Genomic DNA, 24,639 nt, shown 5'->3' with positions numbered 1-24,639 from the left:
ATTTAGCTACACTGAAAAAAATTTTAGAGAGATTCTTCGTTGACAGACCACCCGAGCAAAAGTAAGCGGGGGAGAGAAGATGAGAAAAGTTGATTTCGGCAAAATCTTTATTATTTTTGCAGTTGTGTTAATTCGAGACGGAAATTGAACAGATACCCAGTCACGACGTTCTAGCAAGACTCTAACAGAATTCTTAGAGAGCTGGTTATTCTTAGAGCATTCTAGCAGAAATGTTCCACCGTTCTAGCAGGATTCTGACAGAACCAGCTCTGCTAGAATATTTCGTGACTGGGTAACATTGCATGTTTACATGCAATGTATTGTTAAAGTCTGCTTAAACCGCTTGAACTGGCACACGCTTTCAGCGAATCGAATAGCGCGCTCCAAAATCGTTCTGAGCGCAGATTTTATTGAAACGACACAAATTACAAATTGAAGCACAGTCGCAATATGGGGGAGAGCATTAGTTCAGCGAACCCTGAAGGTAGATGGAGTTGGTGTTCGCTGGAGAATTTGCGGTCAGAATTTTCTCAAAAATATGTATGGGGTAGCACGTCAGTTCGTCAGTTCTATAAGTTCATGAGGTTTATGCAAAATGCCAAAACCTTTTTTTAAATCAATTTTCCAAATAATTGAAAATTGCATTAACGGATTGATTGAAAAAGTTTCATTTAAAAACCATTTATTATGTATACCGAAACTGAAGGAGCTATTAGACTATGGCAAACAAACTTGCTCTTTTTTGTGTTTGACAGTTTGCCAAACTCGCAAACTTGTAAAATGCACACAAACAAATGCAAAAAGTTTGTTTGTTTGCCAGTTTGTTTGTTTGTTTATTTGTGATAGTCTGATACGTTCTTGAGAGGATACTTTTGCCCCTTGAAAATTGACCGATTCTCCGACTGCTTAAAATCCAAAGTTTTGACTGTAGCAGCACAATAAAAGAAGAAACCTCTCAATGTTTTTTTTTTTACATATTTGGAAAGATAATTGATTTTCCTACATAAAAATGTCGTGTAGAATGAACAATATTGTACCTGTGCTTCCCCTGAAATGAGAATGTAGTGCGACAAGACAACATCGTAAAACTTGACTTTAAACTTTTGCTCTTCTACACATTATTACAAATTAAAAATTCAATATTTTGCTCCTGTAACTAAACGAATTGGTTGTAATTTGAGTTTTTGCCAGTCATTTCTTTGCGTGCCGGGACAACAAAAGGAGCAGATTTATTAAAAAACGCTCCTCTCCTATTCAATGGCTTAAGCAGAAATTTTCTGGCAAAAACAGAAGAAGAATACCCACAATTGGAATTGAGTTATCTAAGCCCGCTTTCACGCACACTAGCACGCCATTTGTTTTACTGGTTGGTACAAAATTTAACCTCAATCTTTTTCGTGTACGTACACGCAATACATGCGTACGTAGATATTATTGGTTAAGTTACTGCTTACAAAAGCTTCCTCTCCTTTTTTCTGTTGTTTGTAAATCTATATTTCTTTTTGAGCTGCATATTGGCCCTATGCAATGACAAACAAATGCTTGAAGCTCTATCTAACTCACGACGCAACGATACAATTTGTGCTATATAAAAAGTTTGAAATTGTATCTTAAAAGGGGAATTCTCTGGCCGGCGCAGATTTTTATGCGAATGTTGAGATCTGCTTTATTTTATACAAAAAAAAACAGGTTAAGTTTGCGTGTTTGGGAATTTCCTCAAATACAAACATTATTCAATCAAACCATCCACATTAACGACCCCCGGGTCTTTTGTGGTCTCTATTGCAAGTTTCTGCTCGAACCTAGGAGTCCGAAGGCTTGAATGGGGAGAACACCCAAACCTCTTTTTACTCCAAGGAACCTTCCACCCCAGTGTTTGAACTGACGACCTTTGGATTGCGAGTCCAACCGCCGCCAGCGATTCCACCGGAGTAGGCTTGGTTTGGTGTGTTGTTTGTACTTATGGCATGGAGACGACTCCTACACCTGAAATGACTTAACGGCCTAACAACCAAGGCCGGGACCGACATTTTACTTCCTCATCCGATGGAAGGTTGCAGCAGATGGGAATCGAACCCAGAATCATCCGTTTAGGCTTTGTATCATACAAAGCCTATTGAATAATGTTTGTATTTGAGGAAATTATCAAACACGCAAACTTAACCTCTATTTTTTGTATAAAATAAAGCAGATCTCAACATTCGCATAAAAATCTGCGCCGGCCAGAGAATTCCCCTTTTAAGATACAATTTCAAACTTTTTATGTAGCACTTTTGTATGGAGCGTTGTATGAAGAATGGTGCAAAATGCCTGATTTGTACATATGGAATCGAGGAAAAAAGTTTTATACGAATTAAAAGTCTATTAGCGAAAACGTAGAAAATGTCCAATAGTGGAGTTTTTTTTTTGAAAAGGTCCAATAAACTAAATTTCCAGTTTTTGCTTTTTGGGTGTTTTTGAAAACGCCTTGAGTCAGCGGTATTAAAAAAACAGCCAAAAGCAAAAACTGAAAATTTGGTTTATTGGACCTTTTTTTTTAAAAAAAAACTCCTGAATAGTAGTGTTAAATTTAGAATAAAACGGAAAACCTATTTAAAATTTCATTCATCTTAAGCTTTCTGAAAAGGTCCAGTAAACAAATTTATTTTTTTTTGTTTTTTGGAAATATAAAATATTTAGTTTGTTTGTTAGAACTTCAAGCAAAACAAAATCAAAAATTCCATAAATGTATTTTTTTAAATTAAGATTAATTCAAAATAATTTTGGAATAAAGCGTATTCATGAAAGTGGCAACTCTGGTGTCGACAAAATTGCCCGCTCGTATCTCACAAACACCACCTCAACTCCGGTCGCACAAAAGTGGAAAGCAAATGCGTAAAAACGGGATCCGTCAGCTGTCATTCTCCCCATTGATAAAAATAATCTTTCAACACAAAAGTGCACAGTGATAGGCCAGCCATCGAGAGGTCCAAAATTCGCAACAACTCTCTCCCCCCCTAGGCCCTTAGAGGCATTTTAGTGTGTAGAATTGGCGCAAATTGCCCTCGAATTGGTTCCGCCGCAGTTGGTGTTGGTTAGGAAGGTGGTGTGAATGATCTATCCGAACGCTGACCAATCGCGTTGTTAGTTTGGTGTCCCATCACGATTGACATCATCTCCGCCAGCCATCGAACTTCACTTGGTTAGATCACCCCCCGAGGGAAGACGACGCGACAAAAACAATTATGAATGATTGGGTAAGCAAACCTTATCGGCGACTGACCATTTTGATGGAATACTTTAGATTTTGGCGGGACATTTTTTGACATTAAGTTGATGGTATTTAGTGGTTCAAGTAATTTTACAATCAAATCTTCTTTTTAAATACGTTGTATTTTCCTACACAACGCAATCCCATAATTTGACGTCTGAGTAAAGTGTGTAAGCAACATATTTTGTATTGAACACCACACTAGCTTACTTGTTGCTGCTTGTGTGGATGAAAACCTTTTTCAGCATGTTGGTGTAAATTATAGATTTGGTTCGCATTTGGTGTTACTAATGTGTTTGGCTGTGTAACATCACTTGAAAACTGCTGGTAGAAACATATGTTTTTCACGGAATAATATCATGCTTGTGTGTTGATTATCTATAATTTGATTGCGCTTCTTTGTGTTTGAGAAATTGTTAATCTGTCTTATGTCAAACATGTCAATTGCAGTGGTTAATAACTTAATCACTCCACTTAAGAATTATCAGTATCGAAGTGTGGGAAAACTTTTTTCTATTTTGATACATATACATTGAAAAAAAAAAAAAAAGATTTATCACTTGAATTGTTTGCATATTTCACAAAACAGGTATATGAGCAATTCTCGCTGAAACCGTCCCACTAGATGCACATGTTCTCAAATCGTTACGGCAATGTTCTCATTCGATTCAGCGCACCAAAAAACCATTAAAACAACCTTCGAACCAATGAAAATGTCAGCCGTTAGCCACCTGTAAATAAAAACTTGTATTGAACTATGGATTTTTTCGAAAAAATGCCCTAATTTGGAGAAATGATATCTTCCAAAATACATTACCAAACATCAAAAAGTTATATATCGTTGGAAAGGTAATCGCCAGGGCTTTCTATCGCACTTTGAAAAACATTTCAAACATTATTTTTTCAAGGGTAATTTTAAGGGTTTTTGAGAAACTTACTCATAATTTTGAATTTTGACCGTGTTCGCAACCACTTATCATTACGCAACCATTTTCATTCGAAAGATTGGAAGATTTTGCATAAAATCAACTTGAGAAAAGTAGTGTAATGAAATAGTTTTCGTATAGTTATTAACGGATGAAAGAAATTGGTAAAATTTCAGTTAAAAATAACCAAAGCTCAGACTTCAGAAATGAACCTAATTTACAGTCAAAACAAAGCAGGATTGTATTTGAGCCGAATGTACAGTCATCTGAGGCAAATCTGGATATATAGGATGAATAGGGACAGCTATATCAACTATACTTTCACTCATCACATCATATTTTTACATTGTTTATGTAAAAACATACATAAACAAACAAGTTTCTAAATTTTATGCAATTAAGTACTCCGAAAACTAATGTCCTTACTAAGACTGTAGTCTCGATTCGCCACATTTCACTGAAGTAATATTTTATGTACAGAATTTGTTTTGGGAAGATCTGCATTATTTGTATAACCTCAATCGTGGACAAAAAAGTGCAAAGTTCAAATCAATATTTTTTTATCAAGTTAAAATTATATGGGGCTGTTGATACCATACACACAAAAAAATATTTCCGAATGTTACATCATTTATGATGTAACACTTTTGCACGTCATTAAACATTTAAATTTAAATGCAATTTGATGTAAATTTGCAACAAATTATTCGTAAAAACATGAATTTACGTGTGATTCAACTGTTTACGTCGAATCTCAAGTTTAAATCAACTGAGTTTACATGTGATTCATTTTTTCCGTGTCGAGTAAATTCACATTTTTTTTCTGTGTAGAAACAAGCAAAAAACTCGATTTTCGTCCAAATTGGACTACGCCCTTTCATCAGACACAAGTCAATTTACGAAAAATTTACCTTAATTTGAGATTAAAAACTGCCCCCAATTGAAAACTGAATGAAAAAATAACTGAAATTAAAACAAAAAAAAAGTTAAAAGCTACGCACTTATTTTTTATTTTAGGGTGATTGCCTGGTTCTCGACATAAAAGCAATTTTAGGTGAATTCTAGTACTACGTTTTGAAAGCAAGTGATAAGGGTACCATTTGGTACCATTTCCCAAAACAAATTCTGTACATAAAATATTACTTCAGTGAAATGTGGCGAATCGAGACTACAGTCTTAGTAAGGACATTCGTTTCAAAGTACTTAAAAGCTTAAAATTTAGAAACTTGTTTGTTTATGTATGTTTTTACATAAACAATGTAAAAATATGATGTGATGAGTGAAAGTATAGTTGATATAGCTGTCCCTATTCATCCTATATATCCAGATTTGCCTCAGATGACTGTACATTCGGCTCAAATACAATCCTGCTTTGTTTTGACTGTAAATTAGGTTCATTTCTGAAGTCTGAGCTTTGGTTATTTTTAACTGAAATTTTACCAATTTCTTTCATCCGTTAATAACTATACGAAAACTATTTCATTACACTACTTTTCTCAAGTTGATTTTATGCAAAATCTTCCAATCTTTCGAATGAAAATGGTTGCGTAATGATAAGTGGTTGCGAACACGGTCAAAATTCAAAATTATGAGAAAGTTTCTCAAAAACCCTTAAAATTACCCTTGAAAAAATATGTTTTGAAATGTTTTTTAAAGTGCGATAGAAAGCCCTTGCGATTACCTTTCCAACGATATATAACTTTTTGATGTTTGGTAATGTATTTTGGGAGATATCATTTCTGCAAATTAGGGCATTTTTTCGAAAAAATCCATAGTTCAATACAAGTTTTTATTTACAGGTGGCTAACGGCTGACATTTTCATTGGTTCGAAGGTTGTTTTAATGGTTTTTTGGAGCGCTGAATCGAATGAGAACATTGCCGTAACGATTTGAGAACATGTGCATCTAGTGGGACGGTTTCAGCGAGAATTGCTCATATTAAAACTACAGCATAAATTATTATTTTTACACAACAGAGAGTGCAATCTGTAGACACCCGCATACGATTATACGCGGCATTAAACAAATTGTTTCAAAGTAACTTATAAGTGGCTGACATGCAATGCAAAATTGAAACATTGGTTTAAGCAATTAGTGATTAAGTAAGAAAGTAAGTTATTAGACCCTAAAATTGAATTTAAATTAAAGAGTTTTTTTTAATTATTTTTGCATGATTATATACATAAGGCTACCAACTCTTGCTAAACCAAAACCCGGAAAATCGTTCTTTAAAAACAAACAGTCAATGAAATAAAAATTGGCAAAAGAAAAAAATCGTTCAAAAGGTATTATTGTCATCACTAAATTCCGTACAAATCCGTAATATACGTAAAAACCCTTACAAAAATCCGGCCGAATGAAAATCAGCGTAGGGGGTCGAAAATCCGTACAGTTGGTAACCTTAAATATACAGTTATAGACAAATTTAATATTTTTTTCAAAAACAATATTTTTAAGAATTCGTGATCAGTCATGTAGCATAATTTTAAATACAGCCCAGAATCGATTATCCGAAGTTTAAATAATCCGAAGTTCGATTTTTAGAAAGTTTCTTATAAAAACTAACACTTACAGTCTGTGGAACTAAGGATAATCTGGAGTTTTTTTTTTTGAAAAATTCCAATAAATCAAATTTTCAGTTTTTGCTTTTTGGGTGTTTTTGAAACCGCCTTGAGTCAGGGGTATTAAAAACACTCAAAAAGCAAAAACTGAAAATTTGGTTTATTGGACCTATTTAAAAAAAAAAAACAAAAACTCCAGAAAAGAGTTTTTTTTCGTAATTTTTAATTTTCTCGCTTTTAATCTGTGACCTTATTTATATCAAACCAAAAAATATAAATATTGAAATCTTGCCAAATCGGCTGATTTCATGACAAATTTCTCGTTATTTTACTAACCAGTGACGATAGTATGATCAGAAACATGCAATAGATACCGCAAGAACTACGGATTGTTTGTTTTTTTTTTTTTTGTTTTGACGGTAGTAAATAATTCTCATGCATGTGTTGTTTGTCCATATCCCATGACATAATTAAAAATGTTGTACTCAAAATTTCAATCAATAACTATTCCAAACAAATCCATTTCAATTGAAATTAATCGAAACCGGTCCACGTTCATTAACATTCAGAGTCTAGCTTCGGCCATGATCCCTCGATTGGCCTTATTCTTGTTCTCTTTGGTGCCGTCCCGTCAAGATCACGTGAGGGGCACCTCTTTCTTCGCCTCCTCTTGGACGGTGGTTTAACGCACTAATTCTTATCGCATGGCTGACCATTTCTGGGCAATGTCAGCCTGGATCAAGTAACAGCAACGATCGAAAGGTGCGTCGCGATCGTTGGAAGAGAGTCTCCCCAAGTTTACCGCTGTGCGTCAGTTTCAATCAAATATATCCGGCACGAACTGGATATTTCAATGTTTTTCTCTGTTGCCAACACACCGGCTTGACGACTTTAGAGCAGGCAGTGTGGCTCTCTCGGATGCGATGAAAGCAAGTTTAACCATCGACCGCGTATTTGCATGTTCACTCACCCATATTACTTTTTTTTTTTCTACCTCGTCAACACTTATCAATGCACCATTTTTACAATAATTAACGTAGCGTGTGTTACCTACTACTGCACTTGGAATGTGCATATGATGACTGAGTTTGATTTTTAACGATTCGTGGTCGTTTCAGCGTGAATGGTTATTCTTAACATTTAAAACTTTATATTTTGTTGTAAACTATCACATTTGATTTAATGGACTTAATTTCATAACAAACAGAAGGGACAACCTTTACAAATGCCTGGAAGGTACTAACCCGTTTACGATTCGCAGTGACATTTGTCCATGGCCTTCACATAATCGAGTCTGAACTGTATTTTTCTGCTTTTTTACAATAATAAATCTTAGATGAAAAGTATTCCATACCACTTAATTATAATTCGTTAAACATGGTTGCATCCCACCCTAGTTGGCCTGAGTTCTATCCCAGTCACCCCCGGTGGCATTTTTCGTGACGAGGTTTGTATGATCACGAAAATCAAACACAACTTTCTACACGAATAGAAATCCTGTAAGTTAATCCGGTAACTCTATGTTGTTGAATTCCAAAACAAATCGCACTGTTTCGAAAATTAACATTTTTTTCGCTGCAAATGTTTTCAAAATCGACAAAATTGTTGTTAAAATTGGAAAAAAGGTTGAAGATTTTGGAAACATTTCGATGTTTAACAAATTCTACAATAGAGCAATTCTCCACCAAACCCGGAAATGGATTTTACATATATTTTTTGATTTGGCTCAAACATTGTGGGGGCCTTTCCATAAAAGTCTCTATACAATGTTGGCAGCTGTTCATACAAAAATGTAACGTCAATATTTGAAAATCTGTGACTTTTCGAAGATCAAGTAGGCAAAGAAGTAGGAATTGATGAGAAATATTCAGAAATAATAGGCACATGGAAAAAAATGTGATTTTTGAACTAACTTTCACATAAATAAAATTTCCCAAAATCCGTATTTTTAAATTTTTGAAATTTTTAATTATTTTAGAGAAAAAACCCGCATTTTTTAAACCATTTGAAGTATGTACAAAAATTTTGCCGACTAGTTATGATTTGTTTAAATAATGATTTTTGTAAAAATTGAAATCTAGTACTTAAATTTTTTGACCTCATTTTTGCCTTCCTCACTGAGGTAAGGCTATAATCCTGCTCTAAAAATGAACTTTGTATAAAAACGTCGTAGACCCACCTTCATGTATACATATCGACTCAGAATCGAAAACTGAACAAATGTCTGTGTGTATGTGTGTGTGTATGTGTGTGTGTATGTATGTATGTGACCAACAAACTAGCTCATGTTTCTCGGCACTGGCTGAACCGATTTGACCCGAACCTGTTGCATTCGACTTGGTTTAGGGTCCCATAGATCGAGTTTTATACAGATTGAAGTTTCGATAAGTAGTTCAAAAGTTATGTATAAAAATGTGTTTTCACATATATCCGGATCTCACTTAAATGTATGTAAACTTTGTCCGGGTCCATCATCCGACCCATCGTTGGTTAGGTTATCAAAAGACCTTTCCAACGAGGCCAAAACATTGAAGATCTGGCAACCCTGTCTCGAGATATGGCCACTTAAGTGACATTTATGAACTTTTTTGAAGCCGGATCTCACTTAAATGTATGTAAACTATGTCCGGATCCACCATTCAACCCATCGTTGGTTAGGTTATCAAAAGACCTTTCCAACAAGTTTAAAACATTGATGATCTGGCAACCCTGTCTCGAGGTTTGGCCACTTAAGTGATATTTATGTACTTTTTTATTCTGGATCTTAAAAATAGATGAAATTTTTGTACAATTCCATCATATCAGCAATTGTTGGTAATAAGTGAGGAAGGCTCCAACCACATAGGTGGATTAAGTTAGTTTTTTTTTACTTAAAATCGTATTTGAAATCTAAAAGTACTTTACAATTTTTTTGGTTAAGTGCACCGTTTTCAAAATATAGCCATTCAAAGTTAAATTTGTCAGAAAAATTCAGGATTTTTTATTTTTTAAATAGTGTTCATGATTGTCCATTCCCGAAAATATTTTTTTTTCGAAAGGTTCAGAAAATGTCCTACAATTTCTTCTAAGAAACATTGAAGAGAGATACAGCGGATAAAAGAAAAAGAACCCCCCCCCCTTCAAGGTTGGCCTGAATGATCAGGGGGCAAACAAATTTTTTTTTTCGAAAAACTTAAAAATTTCAATGAATCAAAGTTTAATCAACTGAAAACCACTTAAAATGCATTTTCCCGCGTTTGTAATCATATTAAGCATGTTTCCTTTGAAAACATTTTAAATTTTCGTGAAATACCAATGTACAGTCCTACAAAAAGTTTTTTTTTTGCGAAAAAAATCCGTCAATACTTCGATATTTTAATACTAATGATTGGAAAGCAACTGTACGCCTGTAAAATGCATTTTAAAACACTTCCAAATGTTGAAATCTAGGCTTGTAATTTCAATTTTTATATATTTTTAATCCCCCCCCCCCCTCCCTTCGACTTTGGTCATTTTTTCTGACATAAAAGATGTACCCCTTCCCAGATGTAATATTTTCATGATTTTTTTTACTGTGTACAACTTTGGCGAAGAAACCAAATCAATCAAAAATTTCCTTGAAAAGTTACAGATTTTCGAATATTTACGAACTATTTGTGTATGAACAGCTGCCAAAATTATATGGAGATTTGTATGGGTGAACCAATGACACAAAAGGGCTTCTTTGGTGATAGGGAAGGCCCCACAAAGTATGAGCCATATAAAAAAAATAAAAATGGTCGAAATCGGCCGATTTTGTAGAGAACTGTTCTTGAACTCTTCAATTTGCGAAAAAATCTCAAGCCTATCAAAGGCTATCAAAGTTACTCTGTTTTAAAGTATCTTTATGTTATTAAGAATCCACTACACGCGAACATTTTTTGCTTCGACTTTTGTACGGAAATTGTCATAACTCTGTATCGAAAACAGTTAGAGTTCCACTTTTTGGTCCTGTAGAAATGTTACGCAAAGTTAACAAGACCTAATTAAAAAAAAAATGATTTGATTGTTTCAATAGTTTCTCCAAAAAGCAAAAAAAAAAAACTTGCTAAAATAGCTATTCTATTTTCTATTCAGAGTTATGACATTTTCCGTAAAAAAGTCGAAGCAAAAAATGTTCGAGTGTAGTGGATCCTTAAGGGCCGCGTAGTGGCTTAATTAGGTTTGTTTATAGGATGGACCCCATAAAGGTGTCATATCAAACTCAATTTTCCGGCACAGCAACTAGAAATAACAAATGACAAATAAGCAAATAATTTGTCTAGAACTTATGTTTGAAATTGATTTTTTCTTACTGCCGCTCGAGGCAAGTCCGTCCCATTGAATGTAAGTTTTTTATTTTAACAATTTAGTATCCAGCTCAACTCTATGCCGTCTTTCCCGACATTTTCCACCATTTTCAGGTAAATAATGTTTCCGATTGGGGTGTTTATTCCACCATCATGTTGTGTTTATTTGCAGATTTGAAGAGACGAGTTGTCCCAAATACTGGTCCGCTGCTGATAAACTCGCCCCAAGGCAAACAACATCGTCGTCGACATTTTCCAAAATAATCGCGCGCAGGCTTGATAACATATTCGCAAGTCAAAGGCAGCATGGCCGACAATCTAGGACAGTCGTCGAACCCCAAGCGAGCCAGAATAATGCCCGCGGAGGAAGAAGATCGGAAGGAGGACTTAACCTTGATAGAGTCCGTCATGGCAGACGAGTTCACGGAGGCTGTTAAGCTGATAGACGTTTATGTTGGCCGTATTGCCGACCTGCGTCACATATCGAAGCTAATTTCGGCGCTGGGCGGCTGCCTGCCGATTCCGGCCCGACTGCAGCATTTGAAGCGCGTTGGGCGTGATGGCCAAATTATTCTCGCGGAAACGACCGAGCTCGTGAAGCTGCTGGAGTGTGAAGGATTTATGGAGCACGATTCGGGGGTTGGGGAAGGGCTGGAGAAATATTTCAAGTCGAAGAAGCTGGACGAGGAGCTGGTAGAAAGTTTGTACACCGACTTGACTGTTCGTAAGGTAGCTAAGGATGCGCCGAGGTTGAGATGGCAGTACGAGGAGGCCAACGGTCATTGGCCTTGCAAGTTCCATCCGAATAAATATGTGGAGAATCTCTTCAAGAACACCGTCTTCAACGAGACTGAACGGAGGTTTCACCAGCAGATCATGTCCGCGGCTCTCTTTTTAGCGCAGAACCACGAGGGTAAACCTTTTGGGATATGTGTTAATCCAAAGCTCAAACGAATCGCCGCCATCGGGGTTGACAAAAGTGAAAAACATCCGATAATGCACTGTCCAATGGTTCTGATCGACAACGTCGCCGTCTCACAGGAGGGTGGCGTTTGGCATCGTAGTTTTCAGCATGATCTAGAGGTAGAAAAGGGCTACATTCTTGGAGGAATAGAACCAGATTACATCCGATTGCTGACAGGGAAATTTACCGACATCCGCTTTGGAGCTGAGCCGATTAAATCTGCTGCTGAAGTTAAGCTTGACGAGCTGCCAACCCACGATGATAACCTGGCAAAGTACGGACCTTATCTCTGTACCGGGTACGACGTGTATCTAACTCACGAACCGTGCATAATGTGTGCGATGGCACTCACACACAGCCGGGTGCGCCGCGTGTTCTTCCATCGCAAAACAAGCCGAGGCGCGCTGGGCTCCATCACGAAAGTTCATTGCATAACAGGACTGAATCACCACTACGAAGCATTTCAAATTTTGTGAAATATAACTACTGCACTCAATTGTCTATCATTTTGCCACTGGTTCCATATTCGAAAAACTTCCCTTAAAAAAACCAATTCATAAAAAAATAATATTAAATTTTTATTGCTCTGTTTGTGACCATACTCCGCAAAACTATAACACACATTTTGTTCTAATAATCGATTCGCAAAACGTAGCTTCCAGCAAACGGCGCGGCGCGGCACCCAATTGGGGTCAATTGTGCGGGTCACGGGCCACGTTTTTTAATTCTGCTTGCTTGCTCGTCGATCATCGTTTATTTTATTGCATTTTTAAATTAATGTATACTGTCTTGAAGCTGTCGTTGGTGTTGTTGTTGGGAACATGTTCGGGGTTTCCATACATTCATAGTTTCGATCGCGCAAAGCTGGGAACGGTTATTGAACGTTATTGTTTTCTTGTGGCGACTTAAACGATGGTCAATTTAGAATGTGGCACTCTCATCACAGAACGCAAATAAATTTTATCTTGGCCTATTTGCTGTTTTTTTTTGTGTCAAATAACACAATGATAAAAACTGAAAACGACTGTTCACGACTACTTCTCCTTGACGTTTCTAATCGCCCCAGTTTAACATAGATAGCGTTGAAGCACTAAATTTTCCCACATATTTTACATTAATTGTATAAATATCTCATTAAAATATTTGTATATTCTCACAGAAAACCCAATTAATTGTTCTTTGTTCTTTTCGAAGAGAAAAGAAATACTTCGACACATTGATGTGATTTTAATGTTTTTTGGTTAATCATAACATTAAATATCAGTCATTTACATGATGTTTCGTTCAACTTTGCAAATTTAGCTGTTCTGATATTTACAATCTTTCGGACTATTGTTAAAATCGTTTTTTTATCATAACTTTTGAAGTACTAAACTAAACTCTATAATTTTCAATAGCGACTTATGGGACCCCAAGATGGATCGAATGATACCAAAACTGACAGAATCGGTTGAGCCAGTGCCGAGATAATCCGGTGCAATTTTTTTGATCATGGGATACACAGACATTTGCTCACAATTTGATTCTGAGTTGATATGTATCCGTGAAGGTGGGTCTAGGTGGTCAAATCAAAAATTTATTTTTTTTAATGATTTTTAAGTCTTTCCTCAGTGAACTGCCGTTTTACGGCGATATGATGTATACGCCATTTTGGACATTTTCAATTTTATTGTACAGTCTGATAAAGAATCTTAAAAGCTACCTCCTGACGAAAGAATTTTTCAAAAAACTGCTCTGGGGCCCATTTTATTAAGCAAACAAACAATGATGTATACGCCAATTTTACTCATCATGATGTATGTATACATTGAGAATAGATAGAAGTCAAATTCAATACTATAGGAATAGGAAAAAAACAAGAAATTTTGTAGGGGCCACATTTTTATTGTACTTTTTAACAGTTTCTACAGAGCAGACCTCAAATTAGTCATTTTAAATTGAAAAAATGAATAAAAACATAAAATCGTGTCTACAGCAAAATCACCTCAATGGCGTATACATCATATCGCCGTAAAACGGCAGTGAAGTGGGGAAGGCAAAATTAGCGAAAAATGTGACAGAAGGCCAGAATAAACATCTTTTTTTGCGGCACAGACTTTACATAATAATGTTACTAGTATTTAAAATATTATTAAATGAACCCAACCGTACAAACAAATAAAAATCAGAAAAATGACTTTGTATTAAGTTTTATTTTCTGTTTTTTGCACTTTTATTTTCTTGAAAGTTTTCCTTAAAATATTTTTGTGAAAGCTCGTAAATATTTGAACTTTTTTTTAATATAATGAAAAAAAAAGTATTTCTCACTTCATTTTTTTATTCACATGTTGTGTTGCATTTTATTAAAATAATACTGTTGATTGTTAACATAAAAAAACTGATTTTAAAGTTCTTAAATTTATACTTAGGGTTTTTGATAACATAATAATTGCAAAACAACTGGACTAACGTAAAACACCTTTTATTTATTGAAATGTTGTTTGATTTTAATGTATTGTTTGATTGAAATTTAAATATAAGGCTATCTAGGCCCAGTGAAAAAAATATAATTTAACTCAAAAATGACGAACTCCTCGTCACAGTGTCCTGATGCAAACAATGATCGAGCTGTAGCTGTCACAGCCCTGCGAAGTATGTTGTCTGACATATCGGGCAGCCAGTCAAAAGAACCAGCTAGAAGTCGCCTGACAAAAAACTTTTGCTAGAAAGAGATAGGAAACCTGATGCAAACAAACGTCCAGCTGTCATGTAAACATACTTTCAATGTGTTGGTAAATTTGTGACTAGAAAGCCTTATAATATTTTTGAAATTAGCTTAGCTCTGGTTGATCACTTTTTCATTTGACACTTTTTAGTTTGAACCCCGTTGGTTTGACAAAGCCAAACTAAATAGAGACGAACTGTCACTTTTTACACTGTACTCACACTTACTATCCAACCAAACGCTTGATAGTAAGTGTGAGCTCTGTGTAAAGAGGGTGCCATAAAAAGTGACAACGATCGTTTGACAACAATGGATCTCAAACCAATGGAGTTTTAGTGTGAATGTAATTTTTATTTTTATTGAGGAAGTTGACAATTTGAATAATTTTAAGAATTCTTTAATGTCTACCTTATTTTTTTTTTATAAATTTAATCTCTGCGCTGAAGATGCCCTAATATTGAAGTTTTGAGCGTTCTGTACAGGCTCTTCGAGGTTGGCGTTGTTTAAAAAAAAAATCAAACGTTGATTAGATAGATTTCCAAACAAATTTTTATCATAAATTCTAGACTTTTTTTTACTAGGTCCTATAAACATATGAAAGAAAATAGCTTATTGGACCTTTTCAAAAAATCTCTAGAATTGCTGACGGGTACGTCAGCGAATCACGTGCAGAAAACTGCGGCTGACATTATTAAAACCACAACAACACACTCTGCCTGCTTGTTTGGGTAACTGGTTTTCTGGGGGTTTCTGCATATTGTGAATTGCAGTCTGTTGGGGTGACTTTGAAAAAATGGAATGATTAAGCATCTCAATTAACTGGAATGAGTTTTATTCGGAGGGATTGATAGTTTTGAGCACTGAGTTCAGCCGATTTTTTTTTCAATTTACTCAAATTTTGCATTGTTACGGTGATGATTGGTAACGTCTACTTTCCAATGTCAGACGGTTGTCAGCTATATTTCTGGTACAGTATGTTTCGAAATCATCTAAGCATAATCTTTTTAGAAACATTTTGAAGTGAGAGTCACTGAATTGGGTTGATTTATTATAGGTAGAGGAAATTTTCGTATATTTGGCAGGTTAAGCACTGGCAATTAATTCCATCCAATTTGCAGATTTTTACTATTTAAACATTTAATTTTGCTAAAATTTTAATAGAAACTTGCTTGTTATTTATCACTCGATTTCAGTTGAAAACGCTTTTAATGAGCTGTGATCGAATGCCAAAGTGCTGATATGACAACATTAGAGGTACGCTTGAATTAGATGCTGTTCCCCTATATGTAGAAAAAATCTAAATGATGTTTTTTGAAAAAAATAGACAAAAATTATAAATCATAATGGTGAAAATAATAAATCAATTTTTCATTTTGCTGATTTCTGTCTTATCACACCTGGTCACAATTTAGTTTTCGCACTGTATCTCGGGCTTCGATGTTCGAAGTTTCACCAACACATGGCGTCGGAATGCCTCTGGCGGTCGGGTGGTGGCGCAAAGAAGAATATTTCTTGCCATTTTTGCAACCTCGCGCGCGGCCGAAGTGACCGGGGGCCGCGGATGCCTTACAATGTGTGCGGACCCAGACAGGCAGGCTTTTAAGGTGGGTACCGGTTTTACTGTTGACTTAAAGGAGGAAAGTGAAGAAATCTTGGAAAATGTTCAATTTGTTATGTTTCCAAAGTATAATGTGCAACTTAAAAAAGAGAGAAAGTTTTATTAAATTCAACAATCATTTCTAAGCTGGTCAAAGACAAACTTATGGGAGATTTTCGGTAAAAATATTTACGAGAGTGAAAAATCATGTCTGTCATATAAAAATGGCCAACAAACCATCGGTTTTTGATTTTTTTAAGTTCAGACCATTTAAAAAAAACTAACTTAATCCACCTATGTGGTGGATGCCTTCCTCATTTTTAATATAAGTGGTTTGCCAGCTATTTTTTTAGATCCAGAAAAATAAGTACACAGATATAACTTAAGTGGTCATAACTCGAGACAGGGTTGCCAAATCATCAATGTTGTGGACTCGTTGGAAAGGGTTTTTGATTACCTAACCAACGATGTGTCGGATGATGAATCCAAACATCGTTTACATACATTTAAGTGAGATCCGGCTTCAACAGAGTACATAAATATCAGTTAAGTGGTCATAACTCGAGACAGGGTTGTCAGATCTTCAATCTTTGGACTCGTTGGTAAGGTATCTCGATTACCTAGCCAACGATGTGTCGAATGATGGATCCGGACATCGTTTACATACATTTAAGTGAGATCCGGCTTCAAAAAAGTACATAAATATCACTTAAGTGGTCATAACTCGAGACAGGGTTGCCAGATCTTCAATGTTATGGGCTCTTTGGAACGGTCTTTCGATTGCCTAACCAACGATGTGTCGGATAATGGATCCGGACATCGTTTACATACATTTAATTGAGATCCGGCTTCAAAAATGTACATAAATATCACTTGATTGATCATAACTCGAAACAGGGTTGCCAGATCTTCAATGTTGTGGACTCGTTGGAAAGGTCTTTCGATTACCTAACCAACGATGTGTCGTATGATGGATTCGGACATCGTTAACATACATTTAATTGAGATCCGGCTTCAAAAAAGTACATAAATATCACTTAAGTGGTCAGAACTCGAGACAGGGTTGCCAGATCTTCAATGTTGTGGACTCGTTGAAAAGGTCTTTCGATTACCTAACCAACGATGGGTCGGATGATGGATCCGGACATCGTTTACATGCATATAAATGAGATCCGGATATATGTGATTATACATAACTTTTGGACTAGTTATCGAAACTTCAAACAATTCAATAGCGATGTATGGGACCATGAACCAAGTCGAATGCAACCGGTTTGATCAAAATCGGTTCAGCCAGTGCTGAGAAAACTCAGTGAGAATTTTGGTCACATACATACATACACACAGACATTTGTTCAGTTTTCGATTCTGAGTCGATATGTATACATTAGGGTGTTTCATCCAAACAAAAAAGTTCTCAGAATCAGGCAAACCGAGGTTCCCCTAGTAGAGGATACCCATAGGGACTCTCATGCCAAATATCAGCCCATTTGGTTGAGAATTGGCCTGTCCCCAGCGGTTTAAAGTTTACATGGGAATTACTATGGGATTTTTGTGCTTTTAGTTCAATCGTTCCTACAGGTCTGGGGACAACATGGATTCACTCGGAATAAAGACAGGTGTGTAGGGGATGGTCCAACGAACAAATTCCAGAAGGAATTAGGGTTGTCCATTCTGTCCCCAAGGTGCGCATTGGATCGACGTCCGGTGTCTCCAGAATCAACGATTCACCCTTCAAATGTACGCATTGTCCTTAGTATGCTATGACGGCTAGCTGAAAATTACGACGCCCCATGGCAGACGGTGAACACGTGGCAGAGCATACACTCAAGTTTTGGCTCACAAACATACTTTAAAGTAATAAAATTATAATTTTTGATGTTCCTGTAACAATTTGAACTATTCCAAATAACGTAACATGATGATTTTGTTATAATAATGCAATCGGTGCTTCCCCACATGTTCACCGTCTGCCATGGGGCGCCGTAATTTTCAGCTAGCCGTCATAGCATACTAAGGACAATGCGTACAGTTGAAGGGTGAATCGTTGATTCTGGAGACACCGGACGTCGATCCAATGCGCACCTTGGGGACAGAATGGACAACCCTAATTCCTTCTGGAATTTGTTCGTTGGACCATCCCCTACACACCTGTCTTTATTCCGAGTGAATCCATGTGGTCCCTAGACCTGTAGGAACGATTGAACGAAAAGCACAAAAATCCCATAGTAATTTCCATGTAAACTTTAAACCGCTGGGGACAGGCCAATTCTCAACCAAATGGGCTGATATTTGGCATGAGAGTCCCTATGGGTATCCTCTACTAGGGGAACCTCGGTTTGCCTGATTCTGAGAACTTTTTTGTTTGGATGAAACACCCTAGTATACATGAAGGTGGGTCTTTCGTTTTCGTTTTCGTTTTACGGAGCAAGGTGGGGGACGCGGCCTCAAGTCAGTCCAAGTCCGGTTTCTTGTGGAAAATAGGGTAGTGGCCGAACTAGTATTGCATACCAAATGAACACCACCGGAAGATATAGAGGATCAGGAGGGGGAAGGTGAAAGAAAATTAGTGTAGGTGTGAGTAGTAAGAACTTGGATGACTTAAGCAGTTACGTTAATCTAAGTTTAACACTGAATAAAGGAAATCTGAAATTATGATTCAAAGTAAAAAGGCCCGGAAGAAATTGAATTATTAGTTAATTAAATAAGAAAATCTAAATAATCGGAGATTTATACAAAGGACACCTATGATGTATTTCAAACATTCCTTTACCTTGTTTTAACCCAATAAACATAACTGAACAGCTCATACTTTACAAGTTGAACACTCGTTGTTAAGACGACTATTTCCGTAGTAACAGTTCAATAGGGCGAATCTGCATTTGTAAACAAGCAGTCTATCCCCCTCTTACTTGACGTGAACTGTCACTTGATCGAAAGGGATAGACTGTCTGTCCACAAATGCAGATGCGCTCCATTGAACTGTTATTACGGATTTCGTGCCTTCCATTTCATTAGGGCACAGAAGCTCTGCAAACAAGAGTGTATCCCTATCATACATTATGTAAACTGTCATTTGAGTGAGAGAGATGCATCCCTGTTCACAAAAACCATGTGTCCCTTTGAAATGTTAGGCTCCATTTGATCGTCAAAACTCCAGTAGATCCTCGATTCGCAACAATGGTCGATACAACCATAATCCGAAAACCGTTAGTTCAACAGATTAACGAATTTTGTCCGATATCATTTCATTACTGATTGATCGAGACTCTATGGATTTTTTTGACTATTCCGAATGGTTAGCATACCACATAAATTGAAATCAGAGATTCTGAAAGCATTACTTAACTCACTTACACACAGATGGAGTTTGGAACTATTAAACAACCTAAAGTTACAAAAAAATACTAACTATTCTGAGTGCCTTGCAACAAAACTAATTTATCAAAATACCAAATCCTAACCTAACACCCACTTTGAAAAAAAACGAAAAAAATCACAATGCCTAGAAGAGGCCTCTCTTGCTGTTTTGTGTAAGCGTTGCTGTGCTTTATGAATTTCTACCTAAGCTAACGACGTATCAAAAAGATTAAAACCTGTTCAAAGCAGATTTTACAAACAAGAATATTGAGATGCAAATAAAAAAAATCAATATCTTGCAATTCTCGGATTAGTTTTCAAAAAGCCGTAAAAGCCATTGGTAAACAAAGTCCTTTTTGCATCGGTATTCGAAATACTTACGAAAAACCAATATCAAAAATGCTCGAGATTGTTCATCTACACGTCCTTCAAGTGTCCCATACTTGAAATAAATGAAATTTTGTTTAATTTTCGAGAAAAACGAAAATTAGTGTCAGAGGTCACAGTGGCTCTTACGGCTTTTTGAAAACTCACCCGAGAATTTTACATAGTACAATAGTTGTGATTTCTATCAACAAAAGTATATAAATATAAAATAAATGTGTGATATATATCAACATCGGAAACCATCTTTGCAAATAGCCCTGAAACGACGGCAACGTGTGGCTCCATCTCCAGGGTATACATGAAGGTGGGTCTTTGAGCTTTTAATTAAAAGTTCATGTTTAGAGCAGGATTATAGCCTTACCTCAGTGAGGAAGGCAAAATGGAAAATGATTTTTGTATTTTTTTTAGGAGAGACAAATCATTCTGCATTTTTGTGAGTCTTTTTGTAGCATCTTGGGCAATTTCCTCCAAAATTTTTAAGCGAAAAAAAATCGTGCCATCATCTCAAAATTTTAATTTTAAATTTCAATATTGAAAAAATATCATCGAAGTTGCGTGTATTTTTCTTTCAGTGTATTTTTTTTAAGAAAGCCAGTAAATTTTCTACAAATTTGTCTTTGATCTTCTAGATACAGTTATTTTTAAATTGCGAAACACAAAAATATTTAAATAACTTACCCCATATCAAATGTCATTTTCGAGTGAAACTGGCTCCATATACACAAATATGGCTTATATAAACCTAGGATAACATGTCTACAGGGTTTTATTGAAATCGGAGGGGGCCGGGTACAAAACTACCAAAACTCTCCTGATTTGAGCTGGAATTGCTTTATATGGATTTGCACGATAAAAGTTGCTTCGTAGTCCGGGGTGCAACAATTGTGAAATTTTCTTTGATAAAGTCACAAAAATACGCGAAGCTTTAAATATTTTTCTCATGTCTAGTTTAGCGGAAATCATGATAAAATTGTTAGTCTCAGATAAGGTGTCAATCTATATTTGCCTCCTCCGGTGTTTGCATTTGCTTGGCTGAGATTCCTCCATCACGCACTGTGAAATGCGTGCTCAAACCAATTCGCACCCACAGCATAATGAATTCTTCATTAACGTGTATGCTTCTCTTATTTTTGCGAAATATGGAGCCCCTTTGTTACGCATGATAAGCATTTGACACATTTGCTGCTGGCAATGCTGCTACTGTTGGGTGATTTGTTATTTTTCTACTCCTAATGACTGTATGAGGTTAAAATGGGTCCCCAACTCAAAAAACAAACACACACTCGGCCACTTTATATCGGTGTATGGGTTGTTGAATTAAGCTCGAAAGACCGTGCGTAAGGTTTGGTCCATCGGCGGAGGACACGCTACCAACACGTGAACAGCTGGACCGAAGTTTTGCAAAGTCGTCGCACGAAGTCCGAATGGAGCGAATGTATTGAGGTATTGATTTGATTTTAGTGGATGTGTGACGGAACTACTTTACTCCCCACGATGATGGAGCATAACATATGTCTAGTAGGGTGCTCGCGAGATATGAAAGCTCTGCCAGAACCTTTGGGGCAAGACTAGCCTTGGCTTAACCCATTTGTAAAGCCCAACAACGCAGCAAAAAAAAAAAAAACGATGATAAAATCGCATGCAAAAGCTTGTTTATCACCTTTGTCAAAAAATACGCTTAGTATTACACACTGCATGAACTGATTTTCTACACACACAAAAAAAATTGCAATCTACGGGATTCAAACCCAGAACCAACAGTAAGGACTGACGCTTAGCCCGCTCGGCCAGCAGACTGATAAAGAACGGAAAGGATTAACGCATATACAATAGGGTGATCCAAATCCGGACTTTCTCGAGGCAACCCCCTGAAATCAAAGATTGACCCATTACTAGGCTCAATTCCATATTTGGGCTCATGCTAACCACGGGAACCCCTCCCTCTCATCGCTTGAATTTTGTATGGGAAAAATCGTCAAAATGTATGGAGAAAAGCAACTATGGAGGGCGCAAAAGTCGTCCAATTTTTATCAATTCTCAGATGTAGGACCTTCATTAAATTTAGAACAACTTTCGACACCATATTTTCAGGATTTTCAGCTGAAAACTTATTAGCTTCTGAAAATGACCATTTTTGCGCAGACGGCCCAAAGGAAAACAAACCATAACGCGCCTCCACGAAACGTGTTTGAAGCTGTTATTCGGGAGGAGACGCATGATATTTTAACAATTCATTGAAAGGGCATTGAATTTCAAATTAAAATTAAATTTGTCGGTATTTGGCAAGAGGTTCGGCTGCGATTATTTTTGCGGTCATCCTAACTAACCATATCCACACTGCTTAACCGCGGCGCTTAACGCTCTCGCCTGACCGAGATCACCTCGCTGGACTGGACGCTTTAAAGTTAATCACAAACACATCGCTGAACCGTAACCATCGCCAGCGTTTTTGCAGCTTGTTTATTATAAATTCGATATTATAGTAATTTTTCCTTTTCAGTTGTTTCGCGTGATCCCGTAGAGCCAGATCTACCCTCGTCGTCGGTTCGATGGTTGGTTTTTGGCGTATCGAAGTTGAAACCGCCCGGAAGAGTAGCAGCAGCAGCAGAACCGGTTCAATATCGGCGTGACATTGGACGGGAATTTCGGGGCAACACGCAACAATTAGCTCCATCTGTGTGAATGGGGGGCTTTCGCTGAGTGCCAACGTGGAAGCTGACGCGCGTTGATCGCGATGTGAAGATTCGGTGGTCGGTTGATAAGCCAGCAGCATCCGTTATCAGAACAGGAGTACCAATACGTGAAAAACGCGCGCGGTGGTGACGCGAAACGAACACAAAGACACGCTTAAACGCGTGGAGGTTATATTTATTGAAGTGAGTAGTGGATGCGCAAACAAAAAGTTAGTAGGGAACGTGAGTTGTAAATTAGAGAGGGCCTTAAAATGGAGAGATATGGCGAGGGTAGAATTATAGCCCGGGATCGGTGCGCTCGCGCGAAAAGCTGACGGCCGGGGGTTCGTGGCTGCGTTGCTCTGCGGTCTGTGTTCTATTGGGTTCAATAAATCTTAATTTAAAGTAAAGTACGTTGATTGCCGCGGCGAAGTTTGTACGTTGGTTGCTGTGAGGCATTTTCTGACTGTGGAAGGAAAGCTCACAGACAGACGGGGCGCGCGATTCATACATACAGATAGATAGACAGGAACACAGGCAGCAGCAGCAGCAGCAGCGACTTGCCACTTGCCGGCCCGGTCGGCCTGAACGAGTGCGACATTTTGCGTCGAGTTCTGGAAGAGATAGCACATGCCGAAAACAAAAATGCTCTGTGCGTTGGCGTATTGCGCGAAGCTATGCTGTATTTGACGCGCGATCCCAAACCACCGTCACCTACGGGCGCTAGCATGGATTGTGTGAACGCGATCGAGTATTACATTAACGACTAAGCGCGCGCGCGCGTGTTTGTTGGGACTTAAGTCGCGCGAGGGGAAGTGGAAGAAGAAGAAGAAGAAACCCGCGCAGTTTCTTGGGTCGTTCAGGCCGGTTTCGAACGTCAGCACCTTTTTTGCCCCAACCTCCGAAGAGGGGTACCGCCAGAGAGTGTGCGTAGTGGTGATATTTTTTCATTCAGTTTCAGCTCGCCCGATGTCGCAGTTGTGCTAGAAAAGAGAGAATCGCAAGTGAACATTTCCACCGTCGGAGAAGTGCTAATCAGTCGCTGATTGATCGCTAAAAGTTTGCGCTAATACAAAAGTGAAGAGAGGTATCATGCGCGAGTGGTGCTAATCTGTGGGGGTATGAATTAGCGAAGCAGAACATCTCAGCTTAGTGGGAGAAGCTCAAAATTAAGCCAAAGGACGTTTCCATCGACAGGCCAGCAAACATTATCAAAGTGGAGCTGCTACTGAACAAAGTGTTGGAACAACTGTCCCTGAAGCTTTACGCCACTGGTGTGCCATATGGAGACGGAAAATAAGAGTTCGGAATTCGTCGTTTTTATGGTCAACAAAATGCTGATTGATATCGAGAATACTCTACTGCAAAGCCATCGACAGCGCGAAACTACCGGAATTAAGAAGCTCTACAACTCATTCTTCGTGCTGTTCTAACTGACTCGCGGACACAAGGACCGAAATCTTGGTGCACGTCCGATCCGATTACTTTGTGTGTACTTAGTGTTATCATATGTGAGCGTATAAATATCCAGAAAAATATACTAGTGAAAAGTGCAAATCAATCTAGAATAGCATAAAGTTAAGATTAGTGCTAACCTCAACATATTCAAACCGGGGGGATGTAAACTGGAAAATCAAAGCTTCAAACCTGTGAAGAAAAACCTCAACATCAACGTTGCACCTGAAACAATTGGAAAAGACCAAACACAACCTCAAAGCGGAATATCATCGACCGTGTAGTGCCGAACCGTGTTATCGTGTGATAAGCAAAACTCCGCGAAACAAATTAAATTTCTCGTGACACCTTCCCTGTCGAAGAAAGGAAAATTAATTTCAACCTGCGTCATCCGGTGGCATCCGCCTCCCCCCCGAAAAACAACATCCAGATACCGACCGGACATCATCTCGATCA

The 24,639-nt window shown here is 37.4% G+C and overlaps 2 protein-coding genes across 2 annotated transcripts; both read left to right on the top strand.

Annotated features, from left to right (window-relative positions):
- The first annotated feature begins 2,843 nt into the window (after positions 1-2,843).
- On the top strand, positions 2,844-12,509 carry LOC6036408 (probable inactive tRNA-specific adenosine deaminase-like protein 3). Its single transcript, XM_001846409.2, has 2 exons — positions 2,844-3,236; positions 11,217-12,509. Exon 2 carries the CDS (start codon positions 11,351-11,353, stop codon positions 12,482-12,484), a length of 1,134 nt encoding a protein of 377 aa, XP_001846461.2. The 5' UTR covers positions 2,844-3,236; positions 11,217-11,350; the 3' UTR covers positions 12,485-12,509.
- A 10,495-nt stretch (positions 12,510-23,004) lies between these two features.
- LOC119770125 lies at positions 23,005-24,636 on the top strand. The gene has a single exon (XM_038264465.1). It carries the CDS (start codon positions 24,012-24,014, stop codon positions 24,159-24,161), a length of 150 nt encoding a protein of 49 aa, XP_038120393.1. The 5' UTR covers positions 23,005-24,011; the 3' UTR covers positions 24,162-24,636.
- Positions 24,637-24,639: the final 3 nt, after the last annotated feature.

The sequence above is a fragment of the Culex quinquefasciatus genome, chromosome 3 (genome assembly GCF_015732765.1).
Source record: "Culex quinquefasciatus strain JHB chromosome 3, VPISU_Cqui_1.0_pri_paternal, whole genome shotgun sequence".
Classification (NCBI taxonomy): Eukaryota; Metazoa; Arthropoda; class Insecta; order Diptera; family Culicidae; genus Culex; species Culex quinquefasciatus.
This window is presented reverse-complemented; position numbering and strand designations above follow the sequence as displayed.